The 25,374-nt window shown below is 55.3% G+C and overlaps 3 protein-coding genes across 10 annotated transcripts; 1 reads left to right on the top strand and 2 right to left on the bottom strand.

Moving 5' to 3' along the window:
* The first annotated feature begins 522 nt into the window (after positions 1–522).
* Positions 523–4,229, top strand: LOC138184983 (metabotropic glutamate receptor 6). The gene is made up of 11 exons (XM_069123529.1): positions 523–739; positions 801–960; positions 1,015–1,151; positions 1,216–1,364; positions 1,463–1,659; positions 1,757–2,042; positions 2,147–2,406; positions 2,615–2,737; positions 2,874–3,197; positions 3,275–3,557; positions 3,623–4,229. Exons 1-11 carry the CDS (start codon positions 536–538, stop codon positions 4,227–4,229), a joined length of 2,730 nt encoding a protein of 909 aa, XP_068979630.1. The 5' UTR covers positions 523–535.
* On the bottom strand, positions 2,423–8,403 carry LOC138184982 (uncharacterized). The gene is made up of 5 exons (XM_069123528.1): positions 7,759–8,403; positions 6,459–6,744; positions 5,875–5,928; positions 5,634–5,788; positions 2,423–5,550 (listed from the first exon to the last, which is right to left on the bottom strand). The coding sequence occupies exons 2-5, from the start codon at positions 6,670–6,672 to the stop codon at positions 5,167–5,169; spliced, it is 807 nt and encodes a 268-aa protein (XP_068979629.1). The 5' UTR covers positions 6,673–6,744; positions 7,759–8,403; the 3' UTR covers positions 2,423–5,166.
* A 19-nt stretch (positions 8,404–8,422) lies between these two features.
* LOC138184979 (growth factor receptor-bound protein 14) lies at positions 8,423–25,186 on the bottom strand. Of its 8 annotated transcripts, none has more exons than XM_069123522.1 (11): positions 24,829–25,186; positions 22,073–22,263; positions 21,801–21,960; positions 21,597–21,727; positions 21,091–21,177; positions 20,856–20,990; positions 12,533–12,766; positions 12,127–12,228; positions 9,562–9,830; positions 9,387–9,480; positions 8,423–9,323 (listed from the first exon to the last, which is right to left on the bottom strand). In XM_069123522.1, the coding sequence occupies exons 2-11, from the start codon at positions 22,247–22,249 to the stop codon at positions 8,997–8,999; spliced, it is 1,716 nt and encodes a 571-aa protein (XP_068979623.1). In that variant the 5' UTR covers positions 22,250–22,263; positions 24,829–25,186; the 3' UTR covers positions 8,423–8,996. The 8 variants fall into 8 exon arrangements, 7 of the variants coding, with proteins under 7 accessions (XP_068979623.1, XP_068979619.1, XP_068979621.1 ...); XM_069123518.1 differs by lacking the exon at positions 24,829–25,186 and adding an exon at positions 22,942–24,326; XM_069123520.1 differs by lacking the exons at positions 12,533–12,766; positions 24,829–25,186 and adding an exon at positions 22,942–24,326.
* Positions 25,187–25,374: the final 188 nt, after the last annotated feature.

Below are 25,374 nucleotides of genomic sequence, written 5' to 3'. Positions count from 1 at the left end.
CGGGAAATGGACGAGGAGCGCGTCGCTTAAACGGACCAACTCGCAGACACGATTGAATAATTGGAGATTCCATCGTTATCGTTCCCACTCCGCTTCCTCCGTTACCTATGCTAACTTCCTCTTCTCTCCCTCTTCCTCGTGCTCGTGTGCCGCCGAGTACGCGGCTCAGCCACGAGACGGCAACGCATTTAACGAAATTGCTGTCCGCCCGCTGTTCTCTGTTTACCCGCCCGATTCCGTTTACCTTCTCTCGCGTGTCCTTGTTTTCCCGCCTGCGACCCGCCATCGATTTCCGTTTTTCCGCAACGAACTCGCGTTCTCGCCGCGATCGGCCACTCCCTACATCCACCGGCGTATATCCTGCGGGTCAGATGCTTACGTTCGTCGGATCGCGTTCGTCGCACGCAGGCTGCTCTCGCCTCGTTGGCTGATTCTCCGACGGCCGACGCACAGCGGAACGGTGGAAAGACGCGCGACAACGGCGATAACGACGACGACGACGACGACGACGAGGACGACGACAACGACGGTGACGATGGCGATGGCGATGACGATTCGCGTGCTATGCACGATCAGCCTGTTCGCCGTCGTTCTGTCCAATTCCGTGGAACGTTCTCCGCGTACGACTATCGGGAACGGTCGGGTCCGGTACGCGAACGTGACGGGCGAGCTGCTGCTGGGAGGCCTGTTTCCCGTGCATCGTAAAGGGAACAACGGGAAGAGTTGCGGCGAGATACAGGTGAGATACGAGGGCGAATCGCGGGCCGCCGGTTTCACCTGGTTCGAACGTTTATTCGCAGGGGGAAGACGGCGTTCAACCGTTGGAAGCGATGCTGTACACGATCGAACGTATCAACGAGAATCCGCGGATACTTCCGGGTGTGCGGCTCGGCGCGCTGGCGTTCGACACCTGCGATCACCCGATCTACGCTCTGGAGCAAGCGTTCTACTTCGTGAAGGGTAAGCGAGCGCGCGATCTCGCGACCCACCACTCGAGAGCGTCGATGTTCGTAGGTTTCATGGCGCGTGAGAATCGGTCCGGCGAGGAGGGATATCGGTGCGCGGATCGCAGCGTGGCAAAGTTCTTAAACGGGGAGTTGGAACGCGTGGTCGCGGTGCTCGGCGCTCAATCGAGCTCCGTCACCATCCAGGTTGGTAGCATCGGGCGTCGATGAACGCGCGCTCCAGCCACTCGAGATCCGCAACGGTTCGCAGGTAGCGTCGGTGCTGGCTCTGTTCCCGGTGCCGCAGATCTCGTACATGGCCACGTCGCCGTTTCTCAGCAGCAAGGAGAGATTTCCACGGTTTTTCCGCACGGTTCCGAGCGACGTGAACCAGGCGCGAGCGATGCTGGAAGTTCTTCGGTGAGTCGGCATCCACGCACCTCCTCCTCCTCCTCCTTCTCCTCCGTTCGACTTACCTCGAATCGTCCGATTAATCCGTTCGACGACGTTTCCGCAAGCCGGTTCGAATGGTCGTACGTGTCGGTCGTTTACACGGACTCGGAGTACGGAGACCACGGATACGAGACGCTGGCTTCCTTCGCCTCGGAGTACTCCATATGCTTCAGCGCGCCGCATCGGATCAGCGAAGATCGTTTCACCGACGACGATTACGACAACGTGGTGCGCACGATCGCCGAGAAGACGGACGTGCGAGGTACGTATCTCGAGTCTGTCGAGACTAGAGCGATGTAGCGAGGCGGAGATCGAAAGACTATCCGAGTACGACGTACACATACGACGGAATCTCGCAGTGGTGGTATTGTTCGCGGAAAAGTCGACGACTCTGCGGGTGCTGGAGGCGGCGAGACGCGTCGGCGTCGGCTCGCGATTCGTTTGGCTGGGCAGCGACTCGTGGCCGGATAATCGCGACGTGGAGACTCGAGAAACCGCGGTGTTGGAGGGTGCTCTCGCGGTTCAACCGCTGTACGCGCCGCTCTCCGGCTTCGACGAATACTTTACGGGATTGACGCTCGATCACGAGCGCAGCAATCCTTGGTTCCGAGAGTTTTGGCGAACCTATCACAACTGCACCGACGAGTTAGAGGCAACGACGATCGCTGCCACTTCCGGCGGGGTAAGTCTTTGTATCGACCGGGTAAACGAGACAGAGGTAAACTAGACAGAGACAGAGAGAGAGAGAGAAAGAGAGAGAGGTGCCGTTCGAACGTTTTCCAGCGGCATGTGGACTGCCAAGATCCGAGATTAAGGATCGAGCGCAACACCGGCTACAAGCAGCGCAGATTTCTGCATTTCGTTCGAGACGCTGTGTACGCGGTGGCTCACGCTCTTCACAACATGCGAACGGAGGTTTGCGGCCAAGGTTCGGTCGGACTCTGCGACGAGATGCGTCCTCCCAACATGGACGCGTTCTTCGAATATCTAACCAACGTGTCTTTCAAAGGTAAGATTATCCTTAATCTTCTTCTTCTTCTTTTTCTTCTTCTTATTATTATTATTATTATCATAATTATAATTATTATATCGTATTTGCGGGCTGTACGCCTTACAGTATACATCGTTTATTACAATATGAAAAGTAGTTTGATCTTCGGAGATGGGAGGGCGAGGGTACAGCTAAACGTAAAGTTTCGTACGAACTAAAATTTCAGACGAAGCTGGCAACGCGTTCGAATTCGTGGATGCGGTCGACGGACCTCCGAGATACTCCATCCTGAATTATCAGCGCAAGGCAAACGGTTTCTATCACTGGGCGGTCATCGGCAACTACACGCGTAAGACTACTATCTGTTTCTCTTCCTCTCTCTCTCTTTTCTCCGTGAAACCACGAGTAGAATTAGAGAGGGAGAGAGAGAGAGAGAGGGTGAAAGAGACGAATAAACGGAAAGACGCGTACGGGGTTGCACGCAGTGAACGAAGACGGGCAAGCGGTGTTGCGGCTGGATCGGGACAAGTTGTGGTTTCGAGACGAACCACCTGGCGATTTTCCGACGTCGTCGTGTTCCCGGCCGTGCGGCTCGAATCGAATCATGGTGAGAAGCAAAGAGGACCCGTGCTGCTGGAGGTGTCAAAGCTGCGGTTTCTATCGGTACAAGGTGGACGAGCTGAGATGCGAAGAGTGCGAGCCGGGGACGATTCCGACGAGAAACGGGTCTGGCTGCGAACCTATCCCCGAACAGTTCGTCGACTACTCGAACCCGTGGGCGATCGTCGCGATGACGGTAGCCGTTTCCGGTAATCTCCGTTCGTCGGTCTATCGTCGCGTCGACGATCGAAGGACGAACGATGACGGGATCGCGTTCCGTTCGCAGGTATGGCACTGACCGCGTTCGTCTGCTCGGTGTTTTGGATCTATCGGCATACACCGATGATCAAAGCGTCCGGTCGAGAGCTGTCGTTTCTGCTGCTGGTCGGTGCGTTCGGCTGCTTCTCGATGACGTTCGCCGTGGTGTCCAAGCCCAGCGCGGAAAGCTGCGCCGTGGTTCGATTCGGCATCGGATTCTGCTACACCATCTGCTACGCCGCGCTCTCCACCAAGATCAATCGAATTCACAGGATATTCAACGATCCCGGCCGCAGTCCCCGCAAACGACGGTAAATTTGGATGGTAACGCGCGAACGATAACCCGTAGTAACGCGGATTGCACGCGTGTCCACAGGTTCACCAGCCCGAGATCTCAGCTGACGATCGCGTCGATTCTCGTTCTGGTGGAGATCGCGTTCGACGTCGGCTGGCTGCTCAAGGAACCACCGGCGATCCAGCGCTCGTATCCCAGCAGGGACGCGAACGTAAGAGTGTGTCGGGGCTCCGAAGACGGCTCCTACGTGATCGGTTTGATCTACCCGTTCCTGTTGACCGTCGCGTCCACGTTCTACGCGATCAAGACGAGAAAGTGCCCGGAGGGATTCAACGAGACCCGACGCATCGCGTTCGCCAATTACGCGACGATCGTGCTGTGGCTGGCGTTCGTGCCCCTCTACTTGGCCTCCACGAGCAACGTCGTCAGGGTAATCACTCTGGCGTTGTCGCTGTCGCTGAACGGACTGGTCCAGCTGCTCTGTCTGTTTCTCCCGAAGGTCTACGTGGTGCTGATCAAACCGGAGAAGAACACGAGAGAGCTGGTGATGGCCAGGCACTCGTCTCACCCGACGACGCCCGGTACGCCGATCACGCCGGAGCTCGTGTCCGCCTCGCCGTCGTTCGTCGGCGATCGATCGAAACCGGCCGTCGGCGACTCTCTCCGGTTCGAGCAAATTTCCGCCTAACGCGCCGCTAGATCTTTTCAGTCACCTCGTTCCAACATACACGATGATTTCTGCATCGACGAGAACGTTGCGTTCTTTTCTTCTCTTTTCTCACGTCAAAAGTCGTCACCCCTTCCTATTCCCATCTCCGGCCCGATATCCCGCCCGTGCGGAAACGCACAGGTACGAAAGGAATACGCAAAACGGGAACGTCGTGCGTTATCGCGTTTATTGCTTACTTCCACGCAAACTATCGGATCGATAACGAAAAACGTCTTAAAACTACGAATACTTGCGAACGAGCGGCAAACTGTTCCTTCTCGTTCCTTTTCTTATGTTCGCGGCTCGAGCAACCGCGACGTTTCGTTCGCTGGAAGACATCGGATTCCTGGTCGTCGACGGTCACCGGTACGGTGATCGTTCACGACGAGGAACATCGGACGAACGCTGGACGAAGAAAGATCGCGACGATTCGAATCGCTGTCGTACGACTTATTTACCTAAGATCAGCGAGGTTCGCGCGAACAGCCGAACGATTTCTCTCTTTCTCTCTCTCTCTCTCTCTCTCTCTCTCTCTCTGCCTCTGTCTCGGATCTCACCGTCGATAGCGCAGGAGGAGAAGAAAGAGGAGAAAAAGAGAGAGAGAGCGAGAGAGAAGAGCGCGATGGCGAAAAAGAGGCACGCGAGCGTAAAACTCGACGGTTGAGCATTCGAATTGAGCGTGGAGCGCGCGCTTCTCCATCGATCGGCCGGCGGGTTACGCGCCGTCGCTGACCTATGCGAAGCTCGACCCCGTTACCGTTAATCGGACGAACTTCGCTCGAAAGGCCTTTCGTGGACGGAATGGCTGATAAGGATCCGCGGAAGGTCGCGCGCGTTTTCGCGCGGACGAGCGCGATTAAGTACGATGCTTAGAATTAACCTATGTACAGTGGCGAATCGATCGGATATCCCGCTTTTAGAACGAGCTCTCGCGCTTCGTTCTGTGCTGAACGGTTTCCGGGCTGGGCGTCATAGCTGGATTGTCGTAAGCGTAATCGAGAGTGGTGTCCTCGCTGGGATGCCTTCTCGACAACGAAGTGGTGGTGGTATTCGGCGTGGCGTTACCGGTTCCGCTTCCATTAGCGCTGCCGCTTCCGCTCGCGCTTCCGGTACCGTTCCCACCACGTCCGCTTTCGTTTTCCAAGTATCGGGAAGGAGCCACGCTCGCGCTTATCGTCGGCATCGTCAGCTTCAATCCGTTGTGCCTGGACGTGCCGGATTCCGCGTCTCGAAGCGTCGATTTACCGCGATCGTTGTTGTTGTCGTTGTCGTTGTCGCCGCCGCTGCCGTTCGACGTTCCCTGAGAAACAAGATATCGGTCGGTCGGTGCGGTGGACGCGACGCGCTCGTTCGATCGCCGGACGGAAAAACTCGCTTGCTCACCTTTGCTCGTTTCCCGGCGATAGCTCGTCTCAGGGTGGTTCGCATCTTTTCCCATCGTGCACACTTTTGCACGTACAGGTACAGGCTCGATACTAGAGACGTAAAGGCTACCGCGATGGATATCGCCGCCAGTATCCACAATCGCTCCATCTCCCCTGCGGATCGTCAACGTTCGTTTTTTTCTTTTTTCCTTTTTCCTTCTTTTCTCGCGACTAGGACGACGCGACCACGGTCTACTTACCTCGTAAATCCTCGTACTGCTCGAGAAGAACGTATCGTTTGTCGTGCAGGTATTCTGAAATGGAAAGGCAAAGGATGAAAAGCTACGTGCCGCAGCGGTATTTTCCAAGGGAGAGGTTCGACGGTTGGCTTCGGCCGGGGAAGGGAACGTTGTCGTTCGGTTGGAAGCGGGGCGAGAGGCGACTAAGGCGGCAAGACGGAGAAGGAGAAGGAGATAGCGGGCGAAAGGAGCCGAGAGGAAGCAAGAGCGAGGAAAGAAAAGAAGGCAGGCAGGCAGGCAGGCAGGCAGGCAGGCTGGCAGGCGAATAGGAGGTCGGTAGGATGAGTCATCGTGCACGGTCGCGTGTGTGGGAAGTGGACGGAGGGACGGTGGTCAGGTGTAAAGTCAACGGACTCGAACCCCCTTCGGGTTCAGGTGCACGACGCTCGGAAACGCTCGGCCCGCCGCTACCTGGCCTTTTCTTCCGATCGATCTGGAAACGTCGATGCTCGGTATTCTCGACTCGCTCGGCCAATCGAGCCGAAAAAAGCCGAGAAAACCGACAACCGTTCGACGGAACGGCGAGAATTTCCCGAGTCGCTCACCTTGACAATCTTTGATGCACTCGTTTTGCTGATAGTTGCGACCCGTGGCGTCGCAGATGGAGGAGCACGGTTTGCAACGCTTGTCGTAGGGGCTGCAATACTCGACGGTGGAGCAGCGTTGCTCGCCGCAGTCGGCCCCCCCTGGATTCAAGCCGGCGATCGCGGTGCCGATCGCCAGCACTGCCACGGTCAACAGTCCGATCGACGGGTTCATCTCGGAGCCGTCGCGACGTTCGATCAGCGTGGTTGTTGGAACGCGACCTTCTGCGTCGCGGTCATACCGGTTCTGGAAAAGAAAGCGCACGCGCTCGCGATCCAACGCCAGACAAAACGATATCGAACGAAGGTTCGAGGCTCGATGCGTCGATCACGCGAAGGAAAACGCAGCGAAGCTATGGCCGCGAGAGGTGACGCGATCCGAGCAAAACGAGCGAAACGCGAAGACGTGACTCATCGCACGCGGTGGTATCGTACGCGCGGAGAACGAACGACGACGACGACGACGACCAATTGGTTCGAAACGATCGCCGCGTCGCGAGCCGCGCGCCCACCGATTCGACCTCGTCGAGTTTCGATCCGGACGACGGGCAAAACCTTCGATCGCCACGCTGTGGAAATTCCGACGCGTCACTTTGCCGAGTCTCGCCGTTGCGCTCCTTCGGCGCCCGTATGCCAACCGAACTCGTGGATCGTCGCGCGACTTTGGAACTATGGCGTATCGAAGAACGCCGGACGCGACAGAGGAAGACAAAAAGAGAGAGAGAGAGAGAGAGAGAGAGAGAGAGAGAGAGAGGCAGGCAAGAAAGAAAGGAGGAGCGAGGAGGGAGAGAGAACCGGTCGGTCGTACCTGGTACCGCAACACGAGTAAACGGGCCCCCGTCGTAGCGTCTAGCGAAAAAGCGGAATCCGCGCGATGGAAACGCAAAATTCCGTATCTCGCGACAGAACAACGAAGGATCGCGGTTGGCGGCAAACTAGGAGGACCGAACGAAGGCTGGGACTCGATAGCTGCGCCGACGATCGACGAGTACGTCACCGAACCGGTTTCGAGAACGGCGTATCGCGTACAGCGGTTATATCGCGCGCGTTGTAAGTTTACCCGACGACTCGCGAGTTCGTCCGAACGACGAATGCCCGTTCCCGTCGATTCCAACTGGCCGTGTTCGTTGCCCGGAGAGAACGGGTGTCCTATCTTCGGGGTCTATCGTCCTACGACGAATCGCGCGACACGACACCAGGATCGGTCGATCGGTGGACGAGCGTTCGCCGTAACAGGTTGCGTTACTCGGCTGCGACTTACTCGTTGCGGATGCGTGGAATCTGTTGGTCCGACGAGGGATCGATTCGCATCTCGTCGATCGCGAGGAACGAAAGCACCACCGAGAGGAACGCGATGACGTAAGAGGAGAAAAAGCGAAGAAGAAAGGAACGAGACGCGGAAAAGCGAGGGTCAAAGATCGGACTGCGTCGCGTCGACTGGCCGCGGTAAACTGAGGATCGCCGAGCCAACTACGACTCGCACCTGAATTCCACCTCTCCGCCGGTACGTTCCATCGATCCCCCTTCTCCTCTCCTCTCGTAGACCGAACGCGACGACGATGCTCCTCCTCCGTTTGCGACCGTTACCTGCCGGAATACCTTTTCTCAGGCGTCGTTGCCGCGCGCCGCTTACCTGTTGCGACGGCCCTCGCGCCATCCAGACACGGTGGGTCGTCTACGCCGAGGCGTTTCCCGCGAAAACGAGGAAGGATCAGAGAAAAATAAGCCAACCGTTTTCCGTTCTTGATTAACTTTTATTGTTCTCCGACCGAACGTCGAGATCTCGCGGAACGCGACTCGATCGTCCGTTCTACTACCGTTCGTACAAAATATATATTTTATCGTAATTTGCATCGATAATGATCGTCTTAATATTAACGTCGTTTTGCGTACCGAGCGCCAACTCTGGCGGGTATTCTCCGCTCTGTCGTCGCGTCGCTGGCTACGCGTTCGCTCTCCGTTACTCGTCGACGAGCTCGCGCGCGTCGACGAATCGATCCGTGACAACGTGACAGGCGCGTCTGTCGGTGCGACCGTCGAGGCGCCGGCTCGAAACATCGGGATTGATCAACCGCTATCAAAGCCGATTTTCGAAAAGCCGGCTATCCTCGACGAACGAATCGATTCGCCGAGAGCGACGAACCGCGCGCGAGAACCGCAGAGAAGCGCGACGCCGCGACGCTCTCGGTCCCTTCGCCAAAAGTTCGGCCGGTTAGCCCGAGCCGCGTCTCCCCTTCGTCCGTTTCTCGTTCTTCTTTCTCGTATTCTTGAACGCTGTGTCTTTCCGCCGGACGGCTATCGACGCGATTCGCGCTACGGATTCCACTTGCTGTAGCTGCAGAGGCACAAACTCCAGCAACCCGAGCGCGCGGATCGAACGTTCGCGTCACCGGAGCGATACCCGTTCGCGATTCCGTTTGGTCGAGAGGCGTGATCCAGCGAACAGTGGGTGGCGACCAAACGCTCGTCGACGCTGACGGGCCGCTGGAATTCCTATCCTCAGATGCTCTTGTAGCTGACGGTGTACGACGAGGCAGCGGCCACGGTGCCTTCGGCCATCGTGCCGTCGGTCGCGGCACCGAGTCGTCGTCGATTGAGCTCGGTCGGCGACGGCGGCGAACCACCGCCATCCTCCGTCTGCGTCAACGCCATCGGAACCGGAAGCGGCAGCACTTCCGGCACGCCGTTCTGCACGTAGTGGGTTAATCGCGTGGGCAAACAGCCCGCGTTCAACTGATAAAATTCGATCAGCTGCAGCAAGTCGTAGAACCGGGTTACGCCTTTGTCCAGGGTGTATAGCCAGCAGTTGCATCGTTCGTCGAAAACCTGTAACCAGCGGAGATGTAAGCTACGTCGATCGCGAAACATCCACCACGCGGCTCTACTCACGGGTTGAATTTGCGCGTGAAACACCTTCTCGCTGTATTTGTAGGTGAGCACGTAAGCGCCCAAATTGCTCTTGCTCTCTCGTACCAGGAACACGCTGAAAGAACACGCGAGACGATAAGTCACGGTTTTCGCGCCGCTTGCAAACGAACGACTCGGAAGCGGCGACTCGACTTACCCGTCGACCGAACCCTGGTCTCGAACGATCGCCGCGGCGATATCTCTCTTCAGCCCTCTGTGAAACCACGGTTGCAAAACGTGGATACCGTCGTCGAGTCCGTGCAGTCTAACCACCGTGCAGCCCGGCGGCGGTCTCGAGAACGGCCTCCAGGTTCGTCGCCAGTTCATACCCTCGCTTTCCGCGATGTTCTTCGCTTCCTTCGGGTCGTCCACGATTCTTCCGACGCTGCCGGTAAAATCCATGGCCACGCGAGATCGCACCGATTCCTGCGAACGCGACACTTTGTCTTACAACTTCGGATCGTTCGATCGAAACCGGAACGAGAGGCCAAAGCCACGAGATCGCGAGCGATCCCTCTCGTATCGTCGCCCTCTCGTCGCCCTCTCGTCGCGCTCTCGTCGCCTTCTCGTCGCCTTCTCGTCGTGCAGCGAAAGGAAGCGAGCGCGTAAACGCGTCACGGGGTGATTACCGATCAGGAAAAGTTGGAGAGCGCGCGGAGCATGGATCGAGACAGGCGGGAAAAGATCGCGTCCACGCTCGCCAACAACAACGGTTCGAAGAACGACTTAAAAAGCGGAGAGAGAAATCGCAAGACGAAGAGGGGCTGATAACCCCTGACGCCTGTTGCTAGGCGAGCATCGAGCGGTGCGGCATGGGACGAGACGAGACGATAGGGGACCAGACCAGACGTCGAGCGACGCGTCGATTTCCTTCGAAATCGGAATATCAGGTTTCGACTCGGTCTCGTTTCTCGCTCGAGGGGATGCCGGTATGTTCGAACGATCGAGCAATGCGCAATTCCTACCGATCCGAGACTCGGCTTTCGATCGGATCCGAGTAGCCGAGAGAGACGAGCGACTTCGAACGGTCGAAGCACCGCGCGTTCTTTATACCTCGAAACAAACGAACGAGACGTTACCTAAGATCTACGCGGAAAATAAGGATACAAAATGGGAATAACAGCTTGTCCACTCGATCGTAACGGAAAAGGAAGAAAGAAAAGCCCTTGACACGAACAAAAGTTGTACGCGCCGTTCGGTTCTTTCGGCTACTCGACTCGGTCTTTCCGAGTGCTCGACAACGGCTCTCTGCTCCTTCCCGTTGCGCTGTCGTCCTCCTATTGCGCGCGACTATTCGCCGCGTTCCCCCAAGGTACGTCCTCGTCGATACTCGACGATGTTCGTCACAGGGGGACGACGCGAGAGGCGGTACTAGCTTATGTAACGACGCCGCACCTGCGCCCAATGCCGTTACGATATTTCCTCCGAACGGAAATACACGAGAGTCGAATGTAGGTCAATCGTGCGTTTTCGTCGACGGACACTTGCGAACGACGATGGAACGAACAGCGCGACGATTCCTTCGGCAAAGAAAGACGCGATCTTACGAAACGAGACACCGCTGTTCGATTTCGTAATCGGCGACGACGTTGGCGAGATCGCCTCTTTTTTCCAGCTGCGATAAGCAACGAGCTTCGTACGTACTTCCACCATGGCCGTGTCGAGAGGAGAGTGGACACGACGCGAAACAACGATTTGCTAAACGAGAGAAACGACGAATTCTATGGGATTCGCCGAGCCGAAGCGGCGGCAACGCAGACGCGCGGAAACGAGAACGGGATCGGTCGCGAGTAATCCCCGTGGCGAGAGGGTCGTCCAGCAGACTAGCTGGAAACCGGGTGACACGGCACGACGATGCCTTGGCGGCGGCGGCGGCGGCGGCGACAGTCAGAGGCGGTCGGTCGACAGGGGAAAGCAGTGGAGAGGGATGATGTGCGCGAGCGTGTCTCGGTGTTTCGGTGGGGAGGGAGAAGGAATCGAGAACGTCAAGATCCCGAGAAGAAGAGGCGCAGCAGCAGCAACGGCCAACTTCCGGATCTACTCGGTACCGGCAAACGATCGATCAACGTCAGGGAGTCGATACGGCTGTCGCGGTGGATCGCGATACGCGACAGAGAGACGACTAGTCGTCGAACGTTGGCGGTATCGATTGGCGCGACGCGTGACGCGTGCACGGCACGGCACGGCCATCGGCTGACGAGCGAAAGACGCTGCACGCGATACTCACCGTACCCGGGTCCGTGGTCGAAGAGACGCACGGCGACGTACCCGTTCTCGCTCTCGCGTCTACCTCCTAGATGATCGATAGTCGCCGCGTAGCAACAACTAACCGCCTCGGGCTTTTTGCTCGATTTTCGAAACTCTGTTTCGACGCGACCCGCTCTCGGCCACACTGCCGCCTCCCACCCTTTCTCTCCTCTCCTCTCCTCTCCTCTCTTCTCCTCTCCTCTGCTCTCCTCTCCTCTCTCCTCCGCACTGCTCTTCGCTGGTCCCATCGCGCCCCGCTCCGCTCCGCCTCGTCACGCCTCGCCGCCACCTCTTTACCCCGCCCGCTCTTTTCGCTGCATTTTTTCCCCCTGGTCGAAGATGGAATCGCGGATCGCGAGCCGCGACTAACCGCGCGTCGAGATGCAACCTCGATCCGAGATGATTCGCAGATCGCTTTTTGCGGACGCGCGCGCGATCGGCGAAAACCTGCGGCCAGCGAAAAACTTCAACTCACATTGGATACGTTGTAGTTGACGTATCGATCCTTTGGGCTGTCGGTTTGCTCGCACTGTTTGTTCTTAAATGCTCTGTAGTTTTCCCTGAGTTGCTTGCCGTACTGTAACGAAACGAAACGGATTAATGCCAGTCGGATTTGTTTCGCCGCGACTTTCGCGTTTTGCTCGAAATTATCTGCGAAAGGAAACACCTCGGCATCGACCAACGGTAACCGCGGCCGACGGAAACGGACGTTAACGCGCCTGCAAACAACGAGGCTTTCTCGTTGGTGACAAGCGCGCGAACAGGCAAAGGGGTTTCCGCGTGAAGCAACGGGGTGAAGAAGAGGAAGTGGCGAATCGGACGGACGAGAAAGGAAAACGGAGAAGGAAGATAGGAAAGACGGTGGAAGAACGTTCGATTACCTTGGCGAGCCTCATGGCCGTTAGCCAACAGGCGCGGGATTTTTCACTGTGAAAAGCGATGACCTTGAGTCCGGTTTCTCCACGCTCCGCGGTGGTTTTGGATTTGGGGGCGGCGCTGGTTGACCTGAGACAGATGCCCCAGGGGAAGGGCGCTCTGTATCTCTTCCTGGCGTTCGTGATCTTGTACACCGCGTAATCCGACAAGTGGGCGAACGGAAACGCTCGTTCGCTTTTCTGAAATCGAAATCGAAATCGTTTCGTCATCGTTCGTGTGTCATCGTTGCTACAACGTCCATCGCTCTCGTCTTCCGCGCGACGAACGCGTCCAATCTCGACCAATCGATCCTCGATTCGATCACCGGTTCGTTCGTAATTTACGATCGTCCGAGAGACGAAGGCGAATGCGTTTTGCCGATTCGACGGGGAAGAACGACGATGATCGAAAGGCATCGGACGGCAAAGACGTAGCCGGGATCAAATTGAAACCGGTTTGCTGGAAAGGGTAACGCCAGAAGCGCGCGAGCACTCGCGATTACAGAGATAGAGAGACGACGAGCGACAAGATTCGCATTTCGTGCGGATAATGTTCCGTTGGGTCCCTGTCGGTCACGTGCGCCAACGTGCAACCGTCGCATCGTGTCGGACGAAAAAGAAAAAGATACGAGCTCGTCCGAACCAACGAACGGTGGCAACTGGAAGTTACGGCCGACGATCTGCCAAGTTTCAGTTTTTAGATACTCGGATCGCGAAAGACCGAACGCGTCACGGACGAAGGTGGGAAAGAGAGAGTTCTACGGATAATACGAACGAACGACTGTGAATCGGGTGTATGTGGGCCACGCCGCCGTATTACGATTACGATAATAACGCGAGAACGTGTAACGGTAGAAGTTCGTGAAAGGAGAAACAACGGCGAAACGGAGTAGCGAAACGCGGCACCGAGAAAAGAAAACCGTGAGTAACGTGTAGACGGCTAGCCGAGTAATCGGAAACGGATTGACCGGTGCCGAGTTAATTTTCCAATTTTTCCAGACTCTTGCGTGTCTTTCGTTGCCGTTATTCGCGTCGTCCTTCTATATAGTATATTTCGAACAAGATTCGAAAACGAATTCGAAAGAAAAAAAGATCGCGGGATACTCGAACGTAATTGCTGGAATTGAGTTTTGCGAAACGTGCGTTGTGAAATAAACGCGCGATCGGTCGCTCGTTGCCACTTTTCACGCTCGAAGGATGGCTCGCGAGGACGATCGAACGCCACACCACTTAATTTCGATTAGGTAAACAAGTATCGCGAAGCTGTAGGTGCGACGTTACTCTATTCGCCGCGATTCGCGCGAAGCTTGCGTTTCAACGAACTAAAGGAATTTGCAAAAATGGCTTATCCGAATCTTACCGGCTATGGTGGCAACGGCGGCAGCGACCACGACGATTGTGACGACGAAAGCGGAGACGATACCGACCGGCGCCACTGCCGATGCCAATATCGATTTCGAAATCGACGATCGTCGATGGAGACGCCGAATCAGAGAACAGAAAAATAGACGAACAGACGCATAGGTAGAGAGAAAATTGGACGAGGCGTTCTCCGTAGAAAGTGAATCGTACGCGGTGAGTCTCGGATCGCGCTATTATCAGTTTGCTAATACGAAGCTCTGCGTCGTGTTTCAAAACGAGGGGATTTCGGCACCGGCTCTGGTCCAATCGGTCGTTAACGGGGTCCGCCGTAAATTATCATCGGAACCTACCCTCCGCTCGATACTTTCTCCTACGTATATATGTACGCTCGCTTCTGCTCTTTTTCCCTAACGACAGCAACGAACCAAACTGCGACGATATCCGATTCGATTCATCGTTCGTACGCAAATCCCAACGGGCTTGGATCGGTTTATCGTTGGCATTCGAGATTCTCGATAAATCGCGCGTTCTCGAATCGAGCGTGGATGGTCTCGTTTTCTAGCGGGTCGCTATCCAAACTACTAGCAAACGGTCGCAGTTGCTTGTTCTATGGTGCACCGTCGTCGTATCGAGTTATCACCGATCGACCGACAACGAGCAAGTACGAGCGTACACTCGCCGAAAATTTGGTTTTCGCATCACCGTCTCTGGTCGCGTAGCGTTTTCACTTACCACCCGAGCAACGTCGAGCCACGGCAATTCGGCTTTCACGCTCGAAATCTTCGCGTAAATCCAAATGCCAAGGGAACTGGATTTCCGATCCGGCCGGTGGAAATCGACGATTTCGACGGTGAACTGGCGATACGTGTGTGTCGCGCGAACCAGCTATCCGTTACGCGATACCACCGTGTCCTTTCCGCTCGGAAATACCGACCTATCGTACCGATCGGATTTCATAGCGCTTCGCTTACAGTCGTTTCTCCTTCTTTTTCTTCTTCCCTTCTTCCTTCCTTCCTTCCTTCTTCTCCTCCTTTCCTTTCCTTTCTTCGTCCTCTCTAGCCGTACCTTTTCCTCCGCTTTCCTTTGTTTTAAAACACAAGATCCGTTCTTTTCCCTTGGATCGCAACCGCGAGAGTCGCTCGTCGTCGCGACCGAGGAGACGAGCACGGAACCAAAATCACGCTCTCGTTCCACAAAATTCGTATCCTTGCCAACGATTTCTCTCGCGTCTTCTCCTCCGACTACGCGACAACGACGCGAACGAGGAGGCCTGCGAGAAAAGCGAGAAGCGGAAAATCAGATGGATAGACAGAGACCGGGTAGCCGACGGGCAAAATAAAGAAAGAGTGAGAGAGAGAGAGAAAGAGAGAGAGAGAGAGAGGAGTGGGGGAGGATAGGGAGAGAAAGAGAGACAGAGAGAAAAAGAGACAAGAGGGATGTAGGATGGGTAGGTGGGTGTAAGAACTGGACGGGGAGGAACGAGCGATGGAGGGGTGGCACACAGAGACTGAAGCGACTACCGGTAACGAGCAGACTGCGCGACGACGCTAATCGCGTTCTTTCGTTCTCTCTTGTATCTCTCGGAACGACGAGCGATCGTCGTTCTGATCGACCGTCTACGGTCGACCGATGCGGTAACGAGATGGCCGATCGCGCGATTCAAGCAACGACGGTAACGCTGATCGTGTCAAAGAGGTAGTAGACACGCGCGCACATTACCCTTCGACAGTGTCGAAACGGCGACTGACGACTGACGGAAAGGTTTGTCGCTTGCCGGTAGCCGCCTCGTGCACGGAGACGAACAAAGATCCGAAGACTGCCGAACGATTCAACGAACGCGACCGAACCGACCAGTCAGCTGGTTTCCCGGTGGTCGCGGCAGACTGCATCGGACGTGCGCTGCTGCGCTACCTCGCCTCTTTCGTTCCCTCGCGTTTCGATTACGGTCGTTCACGAACTCTCCCGAATCAGCTGGCTGCTGCCCACCCCCGTCTTCTTCGACCCCGATCTTGTGTTCCAACGAATAAGCAGTTCTCTCTCTCTCTCTCTCTCTCTCTGCTCCCTCCCTCCCCTGCCCCGCCGATTTGCCTACGCAGCCGACCGTTTGGATGCTCGCCTTTACACGTTCGACGACGTGTTACGTGTTTAAAATCTCGCGATCGTTCGCGATCGAGCGAACTTCGAATCGGCAGTTTATGGCATCGTCGCAAACTCTCGAAAATGCGACGGTTTCTGGAGGACGCGATTTCGCAGCTTCGCGAAGCCTTACGGATGCGAACCGTCGAATGGTAAGGGCGTCGAGGAGGGGAAGCAGGAAGAAGACACGAGTGTCGGTCGTGGCAAATAAATCATAGCGTGCGAAATGACAGAGTCTCCGAACCTTCTTCCGTCCTCGAACCGACTCAACGAACGTATACGTAGCATGCATTCGGAGAAGGAAATCAAAAGTATGCCTAATCGTCCAATACTTCTTTCGAAACTTCGTAATCGACCACCGCTTTCGATCCGTCGAAGAAGAAAGGACTTTGAAAAAGAGAAATCTCTTGATCTCTTTCCTTCGCGAGTTATGATTTTCTTCCTGTAGTATCGCGATCGTGGGCGATTCGTACGAAAGAAGCGAACTCTAGCAAGACGAATCGTTGCGATAGATAGGTAAACTGAACTGGAAAATTAACGTTTCGTTCGCGAGAATGCCGGCGGCTGCGAGAAACTTTGAGCGAATCGATCGATCGACGGTTGACGTGCCATCGTTTGCCCGTTCGTTCGCATCTTTTCGCTTCGTCGATGACGATTGGTAATCGATTTTCGTTGTGACTGTCGAGCTTGTCGAAAAGATCCGCTTTTAAACGAAAGCCAGTAAAAGGAAATAGGGACGAGAGAAGGAAGGAGGAAGAAGCAAGGGTCGCGTATTTCGACCGATGACACTAAAAACGACGGTTACGCGGTTGGAAAATCCACACCTTTCGGCCGCGTGCCAGAAGACGACGCTCGTTTTACCTCGAGTACACCTTAACCCAGAAAATTCGTTGAAATATCCGAGTCTCGCGAAGAGGAACAAGATCGATGATGTTCGTTTTCGAATTCGCGATCGAATTCGTTGCTCTCGAAGGCGTAATCGGCGCGACCTTTCGCTGAATTCGACGAAACAACCGCCAATACGACGGCTGTTGAAGCGAACATCCCGTTGCGGGCACGATCGTTTCGGTCTCGCACCGTAGACGAGAAAGGAGGAATCGAGCGTGACACGAATCGGTTTGGGTTAATCCGAACGTACACTGTTTCGTTTTGGAGGAACGGTGTAATCTTCGGTTCTACCAGTTCTGACAAACTAATCTTCGACGCGACAAAAAGTGGTAGGGAAAATTTCATTTTCAAGTATGCTTGGCGCTTAAGATTTCGTCGCAAAGTTGCTGAAAACAGATTTGAAACGCGCGTGAACGAACGTAATAACGGCGGCAACAACCACAGCGCAAAGAATCGACCTCGCGCGTTCAAAACGGATCAGCGTTCGTTATCTCGCTCGACGACCGATGCTCGAAATCAGACGTTCCGTTCTAATTTCAGGTAGCCGATCGTGACATTTACAAGTTCTCGAGCATAATTTAAAAATAAATCGATTCGAGAAACGAAAGTTCCGTTTGTTTACGTTTCATTCGTTGCCTTCGTCGTTAACGTTGATCGTCGATCGTAATCGTTGGCGTTGCTTCTATATCCCTTTGTAACGAACATTAAGAAAATTAAAAATTTCGAACGATCGTCGTTTCGATTACACGCGTTTATTTCCTGCTCTGTATCGTCGAATTCTGATACGCTGGACACTTTTAAAGCTTTTCGCAGCGCCTGCAACAACTTTGCAGATTGTTTACAAAACTCGTTTTTCTCTCTCTCTCTCTTTTTCTTTTTACAAGCAACATTTGCGAAGAAACGTCGCGTGCTAAACATATACGACTCGCGATCGAGCATGGTTCCAACAAGTTTGCGCGATAAAGTCTGAAGTATATACAAGTCTGGAGGGACATACACGTTCGATCGAACTGGCATTGTTCTGTCGCGAATATCGTCACCTTTGGAATCGACTGGTTTTTGCCTGGCGACAACAGTAGGGTAGAGTTTGCAACGGAGGATCGAGCGACGATCGCGTGTCGGACGACGAAGAGAAGGATGGAAACGAAAAACCACGAACCACTCTCGTGGTGCGTTACGCATCGCGAACGCGAACAATGACGTGGATGCAACGGACATCGTAATATCGCGCGCGCATTGCGAAAACGTATTGTGTTTGGGCAACACCCTGAACGAGGAAACGGTGTAGCAAGTACGACGTGCCGGACGGCGAGGAAGAGGAAGAGAAGGAGGAGGAGGAGGGAGGGAGAGAGGCGGACACGGACGAAAGGAGAAGAGCGTGGCGCGAACAACTTGGAATTAGAAACGCGCGCGGGCAATTTTTCGTACGCGAACCCATCTTGCACGGAAGAGACTCGAACGATGTTCGAGGTCCGCCGTTGCAGCCCATCAGGGGATCGAAACTCGTGATTCCGGAACCGCGAACGGTTTGCGCTCGAATCCGATTTCCGACTAGGGTGATGGACGCATCGACCACGTCGGACAGACACCGGAGAGGATGAAAACGCGTTCTCCTGTCCGATCCGGAAGGAAGACGTTGCGCGATTCGCCTCGATCTTGAAATCGTCGTTCGTTTCGCTTCGGAGTTTCTGCGACGCGAACGACCGAACGGATCGATCGGCGGAAAGAACTGGAATCGCGGAGATCGGAGAGAAACGGAAGAAAACGGAGTACGATGTAGCAGGACGGAGAAGCGGTGGATCGAGCCGAAGCGGAAAAAAGCCGGCAAAGGACGAGGCCGGCCAACACCGCGCGACAAAAGAGAAAGGAGGGAAACGCGTGGAAAATAAGAAAAGAACCGAGAAGCGTGGAGGAAACGCGCGGAGAGGAGGCGGAGAGGAGAGGAGAGGAAAGCGTAGAGCGGCGTAGAAGAGAAAGGAGTGTGGAGGAGGTGGAAGGTGGTGGAAGAGGAAGCAACAGAAGGCAGGTCGACGACCCAGGGAGCAGCGTTCATAGCAGAATAGCTCTTTTGCCAGGGCGAATGTGTGTCAGCCCCGACTGATTCGCCGCCGTGCCACGGCGAACTCGACGAACGGTTTCGAATCGGCGACGCGCGGTTCAAACCGTGTCGTACCGTCTCTCACGACCCGTCGTCTCGTCTCTGTGCTCGTTTCTCTGGCTAGTGTCGGCCACGCGTATTCCAAGCGTCCGAAATGACGCGAAAAGCGAAGAAATAGAAGGGAACGGGAAAAGGAGGAGGACCGATAGGGAGAGAGGATCGCGGTGGTGAGAGTAGCGAGACGACGATTCGGCGTTCGTAGTCGGTGAAAGCAACTAGGAAAGCGGAAAGCTTCTTAGAAAGGCGTACGTACGCCGCGAGCGATCGTTTCGCGTTGACTGCGCGTATCGCGTCGCGTCGGGCGCGTTTCAAGCAACGAGTTTCGCTCCGCGTCGGACGGAGGTGGTGTCGTAGCTTTCGGGAACCGATGTCTCTGCTCGCGAGGATTTGGACGTTGAACGCGTAGTTCAGAGGCCGATGTCAACCGAGACGGAAGACAGAGCCACGCGCATCGATCGTACCTCCGTCGATGCCGTATAGACACAGCTGCGAACGAAGGCGCGCCAAGACTCGAGTATCGAGCGTCGTAAGATCGACGTCCTCGACAGCCCGGCAAGCTACTCGCGAAGCGCCAATGAGACAGCCGTGATCGGCATAGCAATGATCGACCGCCGTTGTAGATGTAGCAGCAGCAGTTGCGTTTTAGAGTAAACTTTCTATTCGCTGAAATCCACTCGCATGGAATTTCTTCGTGCGAGTGGTCGCCCGTGCACGTTCCCGCCTATCGCGCTGTGTTCGCCGTTTCGTGGAACGCTTCTTTCCAGCTTCCTCCTGCCTCGTCGGTTTAACGTTCGCGCGTTAAATGCGTCAACGCATTGCGACACCGAGGCGACGTATCGAACACTGCAGATACCAGACGTGGAACGCGCGAGGCGAATCGTTCCGTCTGTCGATTCAACGGCCCCTTGACGTTTCCCCTTGACCTTCTTTCGCGACACTCTCTTCTCGCAGTCCCTTTCGATGCGATCGCCACGGTCGTTGATCCACGAGTCTGGCGAGCGACGATCCGACGAGAGTCGCGGAAAGAGAAAATCTAATTATCGATCGACGAAATACGTAAACGCGCGTACGTATCCCCGTGGGAAAGACAGAAGCGACGTTTCACCGCGCGATCTCTCTACGTACGATCCACGTACGCGTCTGTCTTTGCGCCGTTCTTAATAGGAAAAGCAACGAAGGAGCGGTAAAATCGATTTCGGGGGTCGATCTCTTTCGTCTCGTTTAAAGAGCACGTTTCCGCATATTTGGTCGTGCCGATACCGTCCGCTACGACGGACAAACTACGCCATATACGAACACCACTATGTTATCGGCGGCAAGAACGTTTGTCGGAACGGAATCGCATCGTATCCGTGCCGTATCGCGATGGATAATATAAACGCTGGTTCGCGCGAACGCTGTCGCTGTCAGCTGTTCGCTCGGTAAACCGGCGAAACGAGTTTTCGGTGACTCGCGCCGGTTCTACCCGTTTCCAGTTATTCCGTCGCTGCTGTCGCGCGTGTCCGTCGACGTTTCAACGGTGTCCGGTGGTGGTCACTCGATATGGAGCGAACGGCGTAACCGCGTGGAGCTCGCACGTGCACCACGCGTTCGTCGCGCATCGAACGCGCGTCGCGAATCCTACAATCCAACGTTCCGATAATGTAAGAGTACAGCTAGACGCGAGAAAGTAACAGCGTAGTAAGAAGAAACGTCTCGTTCTCGACGAACGACACGCGAACGCGTTTCGCCTTTCGGCGGACTTACCTTTTTCGCGTGGTAGAGCTCTCGATCTCGAAGAAGCAAACAGATCTTCCTCCAAATGTTCAAGCGTCCGTTCTGTATCCACGCTAAACCGAATACCTCTGGACATTCCGCTATCTCCTCGTTCTCCAGATAGTCCTGAAACGTCGCGAGGGAATCGCTGATCAAAGAATTACGAGGGAACTGCGTGCGCGCGACAAAGTGCGTCGACTCGAAGATCGATCGAATTTCCACTCACTCGTAATGCCGCTTCCGTTTCGTCCAAGGCGTGCCAGTCTTCGGCGAAAACGGTGGGAACGTCGATCATCTCGGTGGAAAGGAAGAGCTGCAACGCGACACTGGTTTACGTCGTCGTTCGTATTTTGCCAACGAATACGCGAATCGCGAGCACGTGGCGCGAGCAAAAGCACGCGTCTAAGCGTTTTGCGTTTCCGCCGAGGGATAAGAACGGCTCTCGGAGGCAGCGACGCGACCGCTGTCGGTAATAGTCGGTAATAGTAGGTCGAAAGCCGTCGAGCAACTGCTGGTCGAGTTATCGATGAAATTGCCGCGACAGCGAACGGCCGAAACAGAACGCGCAAGGAAGCGCGCGAACTTTGCAGTTTCGTAACGCGTCGCGCGATTCTACGAAAGCCAGTCGTTCGTCGTTTCCGCGTAGATCGATCGATTAACCGCGAACCGGCGTAAAAACCGATGAAACGTAGACGCGCGATACGAGCTGGCAGCTTCGATTTTCATACTGACCTCCGGATCGTGGAAGAACTCGTACTTGAGGCAATCTTGGCGAAAGATAAATTTCCGTGCGCGCTCCGCGGAAAACGTTTTCGTCTCCCTGTGCACAGCCAAGATGTCCTCGTGGTCCTCCAACGCGCGCTCTGCAACGGTTTCGTAACTCGTGAAAGTCGTTACGACGGCTCCAAGGAGAAACGGCGAACGACGGATACTGACCTATTCCTAGCTCCGGCCATGTCTCCACGATCGACCAGTCGACACCCACCGTACTTCTTTTCGCTTTCAGAAGTTTGCACAAGTCGATGGCGCGAAGATCGTGCTCGACGATCACGTCGTAGCAAGCGTCGTCGTCGCAGTAAAAACGTAATTCCTCCGTCTACGCGTTACCGGTGAAGAGGGTGCCAGGGGTAGAAAGAAAAAACGTGGTCAGTGGTGGGTTTTTCGACGCCACTTTCGTCGTTCGATCGGTACGCGACGCGTCCATTTACCTGTTCCTCGTCATCCTCGCTATCGTCCGGTCGCGCGAATCTTTTTGGCGTTCGATTTCTGTTGATCGATCGGTAGGCGATCTCGAACAGATTCCTCCTGGGACTGAGTCGTTGATACCTGCTGCACGTGGATGGACCGAGAAACTGAGCGTTGTCGGCGTCCAGGCAGGAACACATCCTTGGCAGCCAACCTGTTGCGAACGCGTGCGAAAGAAACGTTTCGTGAATTAAACGAACGTATCGTATAACGAGAGAATCGAGCGGTAGGTTGAAGAAGAAGATAAACAAAGAGGGGAGAAAGCGGTTGACGTTTGCTTTTCATCGGCTCGCGCGATACCAGAGGCAAATGGTCGTATTTGGAACGCGACTGGTCGGAACTTCGATCGTGCCGCTGCTATTCGCCGAGAGTCGACGAGCCCTCGCAGAGGACGGAAGAAAAAATTTGAACGGGCGATTAACTGGCGCGTTGTACGCGCTACGAGTATTCGAGGAATCGGCGATCGGCGGAAAATCCAACAGCGAGGCGTTGCACGTTGCGTATCGGTATTACGCGCTTAGCGTGAATCCGTCGACGAAGGTGAAACTCTGACGCGTCGACCGCGAATACACGTACGTGGCAGCTTTCGGTTTGGATAGACGCGCGTGCTTGCCAGCGATTAGCGATGCATAGCTGTCACGACCGTTGCAAGCGCAAGTACGCGTACCAGGGAAAAATCGCTGCAACCGCTACTTACTCGGTTGTATCGGCGCTTACGCGATTTCACCTGTTTTTCGTTTCTCTCGTCAGGCTCTCGTCAGAGCGTTACGAAGAATCGCGATCGCCAGAGGAACGGTTCGGTTCCGAGCAACGTCGAAATCGTTCAACTTACCGCGAATGTTGGAACATCGTCGACGAACAAGAGAGAACCAAGTGGAGGAGGCATAGCGTTGTCTGTCGCAGACGGAATCGTTACGAGTCACGAGATCCGTGCATCGGTCTAGTAAGGCGACGCTGTAAACGCTGTGCTCGTTGTCCGTTTCGACGCGCAAGCTCTCCGACGAGGCGGTCGCCGTGGTGGTTACGGCCGATTCGAGCGTCGGCGTGCTTCCGGCCGAGGATAGAGCGGTTAGCTGCAAGTCGATGGAAACATCGTGGATTTCGACGGTGGGTTCCATAGCGTCGGCAAGTCGGCGTTTCGGGTCGATGAACGATGGATCATGGTGCGGAAAACGACGATAAAGGGGGCGGCCGGTGACGGAATCGTGGTCGCCAGGTTGCAACATCGTATTCGAGAACGCGACGTTTACTATCGTGTCACCGATTCTGAAACAAACGAACGAATCGTAGCGGGTTAGTAGGAGGAGCGGGTTTCGAGCTCGCGTTGCCCTCGTCGTGGTGAAAACGCGGGGCAAGTTTCGCGTTCGATTACCGGGAAATGAAACCGTTAAGATAAGCGCGCGGTCGAAGACGAAGCGGCTCGAGGTCAACATATACATACTTACGTGGCGTTCGTTCCGATTCGCCTTGTGCGTCATTGTTCGGCTCGCGTTACGTCACGATTCCTGATATTCGAAAGAAAGATCGATTCGGTCTCTAGTTGCCGTATGGTTGCACGAACCTTGTACGTAGGATCGTGGCACGACGCAACGCGGCGCAGCGCGACCGGCACGGGGCCGACGATCGCTCGGATCCTCGTACTCGCGTGACGAACGCGTGCACGCCGCGAGTTGATCCACGGAGCATTTCGTCCAACGGATGGCACCGCTGTTTCAAAGGTACGGGTACTTGTCCGGCGTTTCACCGACATAAAACTACGTAGCGCGAGAGGTCGGTTGCGATCACGCGATCGTTCTCGCGACCTATCGATCGAACAAGGAAACAAAAGTAGAGCAAACGAGAGAGAGAGAGAGAGAGAGAGAGAGAGAGAGAGTTTAGCAGCGAAAGCCGCGAGCAAAGGTGCGAGATCCGCGATACGAGATCGAGAAGAGCGCGATCGGTAGAGGATGGGGTCGGACGAACGTATAGGAAAGCGATCGATCGACGTCTATACTCTAGGGATTGTTGATCGGTCGTCCATTTTCGTACGGCTGCCGAGACGCAGCAAGGCTAACGAGGGTTAACTCGACTCTCAATTGACAGCGCGTGTCTAAATTGGCAGGTCGATGGTAAGCGCGCGAGCGCGTTCGATCTCGGTTTCGACTCGGAGAGAGACGCGCGTACACCTATGCGGCGCGTTCGAGCGCGAAAACAAAGCGAAGAAAGGGAAGAAAGAGACAAAAGAGACGAACGAGAAAAACGAGAAGAACGAGAAGAACGAGAAGAAAAGGAAGAGGGAGAAAAGGACGACTGTCCGTGGAAATTCCGTTGTCGCAATACGCGATGATGCAAATTGCTCTCTCGTTTTCTCGACTTTGGAGCCCGTCGGTTTCGCGGTCGTGGTTAAGCTCGCGCGCTAGTTACCTTCTCTCTCGGCGACTCCCGAACTCGTGCGAACGCTTTCGAAGCAGTATATCGTTGCGATGAACGCGTTCCTCTCGAACGAAGGAGGAAGAAACGAGGCGCGAGACGATTCGCGCGTTCGACGTCGTAAGAAAGGAGAGGCGATAAAGAAGGAGACGCGTCGTAAAGCCGATGGAGAAGGAGAGGGGGCGGGTGGGTGCACGACGACGATCGTTTCGAGTGGAAATTGTCGAAATCGCGGTGCGCGCGTGATAAAATCCGCGTTCCGTTGGCCGACGAGAAAAGGAGGCGTTCGCGGGTCGACTTATCGACTTACGTCACACGAAGATACTCGGAGCCAGCCGCGCTTCGACGAACTCGCCTTTTTTCTCTATCGTTATCGCCGTTCCCACGGCTTATCTCGGTAAATCGTTGCTCTGGTCCGCGTCGCAGCGTCGCATCGGCGCTTCTCTCGATCGAACCTCGTTTCGCCTGCGTTTCCGTTTCCGGTTCCGTCTCGTCGCTTCGACACCGGGAACAGCAGCCTCCAGCGCGGATATCTCCGTCGCGGATTCACCGCGGATGCGGCCGGGCCGCGAAATACCTGCGAAGCAGCCAAGCGAACGCGAATGGCCGTGATCGCGGTCGCGGTCGCGATATTTCGACGCGCAACGTCCGCGATTTCCGACGCGCGACTGACGATCTGAGAATCGGTCGCGAGCTTGACGGAGCAGACTCGCGGCGCTCGCTAACCGACCGAAACGCGACGCGCGCGAAGCGGGCCTCGCTAGTCGCCTTCCACGCCACATTGCCCGCTTTTTCCTCCATGCGGCCGAATCTTTCGATTTCTGGTAGCAACGAGAAGGTGAGGAGGACGCGCAAG

The sequence above is a fragment of the Bombus flavifrons genome, chromosome 11, assembly GCF_040668555.2.
Source record: "Bombus flavifrons isolate JBK064 chromosome 11, iyBomFlav1_principal, whole genome shotgun sequence".
In the NCBI taxonomy this organism is placed as follows: Eukaryota; Metazoa; Arthropoda; class Insecta; order Hymenoptera; family Apidae; genus Bombus; species Bombus flavifrons.
This window is presented reverse-complemented; position numbering and strand designations above follow the sequence as displayed.

Excerpts from the sequence above, each read along its gene's own strand:
- LOC138184983 (XM_069123529.1), top strand. The coding sequence starts at position 536 with ATGGCGATGGCGATGACGATTCGCGTGCTATGCACGATCAGCCTGTTC. Across the intron at positions 1,365-1,462 it reads GCGATGCTGGAAGTTCTTCG|CCGGTTCGAATGGTCGTACG; the intron begins GTGAGTCGGCAT and ends CGTTTCCGCAAG. Across the intron at positions 3,558-3,622 it reads CGCAGTCCCCGCAAACGACG|GTTCACCAGCCCGAGATCTC; the intron begins GTAAATTTGGAT and ends GCGTGTCCACAG.
- LOC138184982 (XM_069123528.1), bottom strand. The coding sequence starts at position 6,672 with ATGAACCCGTCGATCGGACTGTTGACCGTGGCAGTGCTGGCGATCGGC. Across the intron at positions 5,929-6,458 it reads GTGCATCAAAGATTGTCAAG|AATACCTGCACGACAAACGA; the intron begins GTGAGCGACTCG and ends TTTCCATTTCAG. Across the intron at positions 5,551-5,633 it reads TCGCCGGGAAACGAGCAAAG|GGAACGTCGAACGGCAGCGG; the intron begins GTGAGCAAGCGA and ends CTTGTTTCTCAG.
- LOC138184979 (XM_069123518.1), bottom strand. The coding sequence starts at position 23,587 with ATGACGCACAAGGCGAATCGGAACGAACGCCACGTAAGTATGTATATG. Across the intron at positions 22,264-22,941 it reads ACGATGTTCCAACATTCGCG|GTTGGCTGCCAAGGATGTGT; the intron begins GTAAGTTGAACG and ends CGTTCGCAACAG. Across the intron at positions 12,767-20,855 it reads AGCTCTACCACGCGAAAAAG|AAAAGCGAACGAGCGTTTCC; the intron begins GTAAGTCCGCCG and ends TTTCGATTTCAG.